The sequence below is a fragment of the Balaenoptera borealis genome, assembly GCF_965194805.1.
Source record: "Balaenoptera borealis genome assembly, chromosome: 3".
Classification (NCBI taxonomy): domain Eukaryota; kingdom Metazoa; phylum Chordata; class Mammalia; order Artiodactyla; family Balaenopteridae; genus Balaenoptera; species Balaenoptera borealis.
In genome coordinates, this window is record NC_138866.1 from 28,835,542 (window position 1) to 28,841,541 (window position 6,000).

Genomic DNA, 6,000 nt, shown 5'->3' on the forward strand with positions numbered 1-6,000 from the left:
ACTTTTAGAATTTGAGCTCCTGTAATTGATCTTTCTTCATTTCTTTTGGGAGAGAGCTCAGAAAAAGTTTTGTTGTGGAGACTTTTTTTGCCTGCTCTTATTGAAAAGCTACAGCATGCTTTTCCTCTAGGAGGGAGTCTCTTTTAAAAAAAAAACAAAAAACCTTAATAGTCATGTGCACCAAGTGGCTTTTCATTTCATCTAACAAATATTTATACTACCAATAATAATAGGCACAATTTATTGGGCACTTAGCACAGTGTCTGCCACATACATCATGGTAAGGACTCATGCATTTTTTTCATCTCATTTAATCCTCACAACAACCCTTTAAGGTAGGCATCACAGATAAGGAAAATGAGGCTCAGAGAGGTTAAGTAAATTGCCCAAATCACACAGCCAGGATTTAAACCCAGGTCTTTCTGAATATACTTCCTGTTACATTCCACTTACTCTGTGCCTATTTACAGGGCAGTGGGTGTACAAAACTGAATAGAATATAGTCCTTTCCCTGCCTTTAAGGGACTCTCAATGTGTGGATAAGCTAGTCTTTTAGGCAAGCCCTGGGTAGATCATACCAATGCCATAAGCATAGTCGCTGAGTCCTAAAGAGGGACTGATTGGTGTAGGGCAGGAGAAGGTGCCTGCTTGTCTGTTCCATACGAAATGTAGAGAGCTAGGCTAAGGAATAGAAAGTGATGGAATAGATGTCTGGAGTAAAGGAGCAAGGGTTAGGAGATTTTAATAAAGGGAGACAGGAAAGAATAGTAGGTGCCTTGAGATATCACAAACATTACTGAGGGGAAAAAAACCTTTAAAAAAGATGAAATTAATTCTGTAGCAAATTAAAAAATTATTAAGCATATGAAAACATATGCCAAGTTTGATTTTTCTCATCTGTAATATGGGGGTTTTGAGAGAATTAATTGAGATGATGCACACTAAAGTAATATTAGCATAGTGCCTAGCACATAATAAGGAGTTATTGTATTTAACCATTGTTGTTATTGTTGGCATAATTTGATCTTTTGGAATAGTGGTAGGAGAAGAAAATACTTTATATCATTATGCCAAAGGCTAAGCTGTATCTTAGAATAGTTAGATTTTTTCCTGCTTGTAATACAAAGCAGCTCTGTTCAACTTAATTTGAAATTGTTTTTCTAGTCTTCCTCTCTCTCCATACACTTATTTTCCTAAAAGAGTCATATAACTTTATCAGTACACCCATTTTAATTACAGCCTCTAATTCCCTCTTTGCCAAAAGGTTTGTGTATCCATTGCAAATGGCATAGTTATCCCAACACCAACTTTTCTGTCTTATCTGTTCCATCAGTATTGCACATTGGCCTGACTTACCCAGCTCCAAGGGGCCGCCTGTACACCCTGCATGAATTTAACTCCATTGGTGTTGTCTGCTCCCATTGTAGCTAATGGCACTGACTCAGCCTTCCATGTGCTTGCTGCTAAGCCAGCCCATACTGCTCTAGCACCCGTAGCAATGCCTGTGCGTGAAACCAACCCTTGGGCCTATGCCCCTGATGCTGCTAACAAGGGAATTGCAGCCACACATTCGGGTAAGGTGACCACAGATGGTGGTGAGGATTCTGGGATCAGATAAGTGACCCTTGTTCAAAAATCAGCCATTTAGCTGAGTGGGAACCAGGGAGGAGTCCTTTTAGGAAAAGTATGATCCCTCTTGGAAATAAACTACTATTAAGAAAGGATGGTGTCACAGACATAGAGAACAAACATATGGATACCAAGGGGGCAAGGGGATGAATGGGGAGATTGGGATTGACACATATATACCACTATGTATAAAATCGGTAACTAATGAGAACCTACCGTATAGCACAGGGAACTCTACTCAGTGCTCTGTGGTGACCTAAACGGGAAGGAAGTCCAAAAAAGAGGGGATATATGTATACGTATGGCTGATTCGCTTTGCTGTACAGCAGAAAATGACACAGCAGTGTAAAGCAACAATACTCCAGTTAAAAAAAGAAAAAAGAAAGAAAAAGGAAATGATGGTGTCAGAGAGGAACTAAAGAGGTTAGGTTGATAATTCTTAGGACTATAGAACCACCCATAGAGCTTCATAATATCCAGATTCCTGGGCCCTACCTCAAGAGAGCCTATCCCTGGATGTGGATCCGTGGCCGTGCCTGTAGGAAGAGACGACTCTGCCTCTTACAATGGCAGGCCTACAAAAAAGGCTACAAGAAGCACCTTATATTTGCTTTTCTGTACTTTCTAGTTTTTCTACAATGAACATTTATTAACAAAAAAAAATTTTAGTAATATTAAAGGCAGTTCACCAGGAAGACAACATATGTCTGGAAGCCAGGAAGGGGCCACAAAGTACAGCACCAGGTCGCTGGTTATTTTCTTTTCATTCTGTTAGAGCAGAAGGTAAATTACCTCGGGCCCTTTAGAGTATGTGCAAGCCACAGCAATGGTGGGGATGGGTTCTGATGCCAGCCAGCAGCCTTGGTTCGATGCAGTTGAGCCATGTCTTGCAGCTCCTCAGTGTGGCTGAGATAGCCACATGGTCTCATGGGTTCTCCCTGTCCTACCACAAAACCTGGTAATAGAGACTTTCCTCCCACCTATCAAAACCACAGAATATCCCACTGAGGGGCTTGTTCCACATTAGGCTCATTCAAATAGCCAAGATAATCCGGTGAAGAAAGAAGCCCCTAATAATTCTGATTCTCTCCTCTCTTCCTCTCGTTGGTTCCAGGGACCGAGTGGGGTCAATCTTCTGGTGCTGTCTCTCCAGGTCTCTTCCAGGCTGGTCACAGACGCACTCCCTCTGAGGCCGACCGCTGGTTGGAAGAGGTGTCCAAGTGCGTCCGGGCTCAGCAGCCCCAGGCCTCAGCTGCCCCTCTGCAGCCAGTTCTCCAACCTCCTCCACCCAGTGCCATCTCCCAGCCAGCGCCACCTTTCCAAGGAAATGCATTCCTCACCTCTCAGCCTGTGCCAGTGGGTGTGGTCCCACCCCTGCAGCCAGCCTTTGTCCCTGCCCAGTCCTATCCTGTGGCTAACGGGATGACCTATCCAGCCCCTAATGTGCCTGTGGTGGGCATCACTCCCTCCCAGATGGTTGCCAACGTGTTTGGCACTGCAGGCCACCCTCAGGCTACCCAACCCCATCAGTCTCCCAACCTGGTCAAGCAGCAGACATTCCCTCAGTACGAGACAAGCAGTGCTACTGCCAGCCCCTTCTTTAAGCCTCCTGCTCAGCACCTCAACGGTTCTGCAGCTTTCAATGGTGTAGACGATGGCAGGTTGGCCTCAGGAGACAAGCACACAGAGGTTCCTGCAGGCACCTGCCCAGTGGATCCTTTCGAAGCCCAGTGGGCCGCATTAGAAAGCAAGTCCAAGCAGCGTACTAACCCCTCCCCCACCAACCCTTTCTCCAGTGACTTACAGAAGACTTTTGAAATTGAACTTTAAGCAGTCCTTATGGTTTACGTATTTTGTCTGTACTTAGGCAAGGGCGGAGGGTGGAGGTCAAAGGAGCAAAGGGGACTTTGTGTTCCCAACCAGTACGCTTTTCACTAATCCCAAAGGTCCCCAGGAGCATGTCCAGGCATAGAGTGCTGAAGGGGTGATTGATTGAAAAAAGTGGAGAAAACCATTCCTAGAGAAGAGCTGTCTTGCAGTTAGACTAAAGAAGTTAAGGAAATGTTACCCTCTGCCTCCCTCTTCCTCCCTCAGCCCCCTCACAAATCTCTGGCAACAGAGAGGCAGAAGTATCTGAACAGGAACCTGTATTCAAAGCACATTTACTGGAATATAAAACACAACGGGAAGCAAAACGATCTCCCTTTGTTTTTCAGGCCATTCACCTGCCTCCTCTCTCAGTACTGGCCTGTCTTAAAGATCAAAAACAGGGTGGCCTGTGCTTGGGCTGGGGACAAGAGGCAGGCTGTGCTGCCAGAATTCCCAGGAGGGCACATCAGGAGCCGCCCAGCAGAGCTATATTTTAGGGGTAAAGTTGAGCTTCCATTTTGAGTAAGAATAAATATTATAAATATAAAAAAGCCAAAATCTTTATTTTTATGCATTTAGAATATTTTAAATAGTTCTCACTATTAAAAAGTTGTATGAGTTGTAAGTAATCTTGCCAAAGGTAAAGGGTTAGCTGTAAGAAATTGTACATAAGATTGATTTATCATTATGCCTATTGAAGTAAAAAGAGGAAGGGTTGGAAGTTGCAGACGGGATCCCTAGCTTACTTGGTATCATTTACTGTAAGTAGCACATTGCAACAACAATCATGCTTATGACCAATATAGTCAACTAGGTAGTAGTTTTAAATAAAGAGCGAGCAGTATTGTCCTGGTTTTAAACCTATAAAGAAATTCTAATGTCATTATTTTAATGGAATCAATCTAAATAGAGAATATGTATTTTCTTCTATATATTGCTGCAGTTTCCTTATGTTAATCCTTTACTTTGTTTTAACACTAAGGTGACAATGACATAATCATATCCATAGACAGGAACACAGGTTACTGTGTTGGTTTGTCATGTAGGTCTTGGTGGGTTTTGCTTTGTCCTTTAAGTTTTGTTCCCACGAGTTTTGTGGGGATGGAGGTTCTAGTTTTATTAGCACTGCGTGTGCGTGTGCGTGTGGGTGTGTGTGTGTGTCCATCCCTCTCCCTCGCGGTGAGCAGAACATCCCATTTGCCAGTTGCAGCCACTTGACCTCTGGTAACAACATGAGATCCCATCTCATTTTTACTTTTGAACGTTGGCCTTACAATCAAATGTAAGTTATATATATTTGTACTGATGAGAATTTATAATCTGCTTTAACAGAAATAAATGTTCGTGGTAGAAGCTTTTGGCCATGAAGGGCTATTCTTTCCCCTTTTCTATTAGCAAGTGAGTTTTGGTTCTTTTTGGTCTTGTCCTCTCTCCATTCTACTGCTGCCACAGATCTCTAGGTTGATGGCTAGAAAATCTTTCACTGGGACTAGTATATTCTTAAAATTCATATTTGTATCCACACTTTAGGCTTTGGTTGTTCCTAAGCACATCTCTGATGTCAGATTCTTCTTGCTCAAAGTGCAGACTTCAACCTGGCAGCTGGTTAGAGATACAGAACCTCAGCCGACCCCAGACCTAGTAATCAGAATCTGCATTTTAACAAGATTCACATTCTGAGAAGTTAGTTAGGCTGGAGCAGTGATTTCCAACTTTGAATACATTTTAGAATCATCTGGGAGATTTTAAAATCCTCATGCCTGGCCCATACTCCAGACCAATTAAATCAAAATCTCTGGGGAGTAGAACCCCAGGTTCAGTTTTTTAAAAAGCTCCCAGTATGGAAGAGGGTTGAGAACCACTGGTCTAGATTGAGTTTTACTCTCACCTCTAACCTTACCCCACTACTCTATGACTAGTTCCAAGAAGAGCTAGCTAACCTCAAACTTACCTTCTGAAGTGTGTCACAAATATGCCAAATACTAGTTTAACTAAAGAACAGGGGAGTCCAAGAAAGTAGCCCTTATTTTCCAATTTCTACAGCAAAACCAGCTATGGGTAGGGAAAGGGATGCACCTCAATATTTTTTTAAAATGAAAAGGAAAAAAGACCTGTGCCGCCACATTTCTTTTGTTGAATGAGAGGTAGACCAAGAAGTATCACTCACCCATGATGCAGCTGTTTGTCTTTTCCAGCCAGTGTGTTGGTAATAAAAAAGTCACCTTTCCCTGTAATGCCTGTCTTTCTTGTGTCCCAGAATAACCTCTGTTACTAGGCCCAGCCAGTCCTCTGGAGGATGTGTAGAAGGTTAAAGTGGAAGGAAACTCACTGAAACCAGGCCTCTTGATTTAGCAGCAAGGCATTAATTAAGTGGCTCCAAGAGAGGAAGAATGACCTCTTCCAACTGAAACCATTTCTGAAACCACTTCCCTGTATTACATCGCCCTCCCCTCCATTGGTTCCCCCCACCATCCTGCTGGTGCTGTTTTTTATAATAGTCTG

The 6,000-nt window shown here is 43.0% G+C and overlaps 1 protein-coding gene across 15 annotated transcripts in view; it reads left to right on the top strand.

Annotated features, from left to right (window-relative positions):
* NUMB (NUMB endocytic adaptor protein) overlaps positions 1–4,851 on the top strand; it is a 182,354-nt gene extending 177,503 nt beyond the window's left edge. For 10 of the 15 annotated variants that reach the window (XM_082383895.1, XM_082383886.1, XM_082383896.1 and 7 more), the window contains 2 exons: positions 1,428–1,574; positions 2,744–4,851. In XM_082383895.1, coding sequence (XP_082240021.1) covers positions 1,428–1,574; positions 2,744–3,459 — 863 coding nt within the window. In that variant the 3' untranslated portion in view covers positions 3,460–4,851. The remainder of the gene's footprint in view (positions 1–1,427; positions 1,575–2,743) is intronic. The other 5 variants (XM_082383900.1, XM_082383888.1, XM_082383890.1 and 2 more) reach the window with 1 other exon arrangement.
* Positions 4,852–6,000: the final 1,149 nt, after the last annotated feature.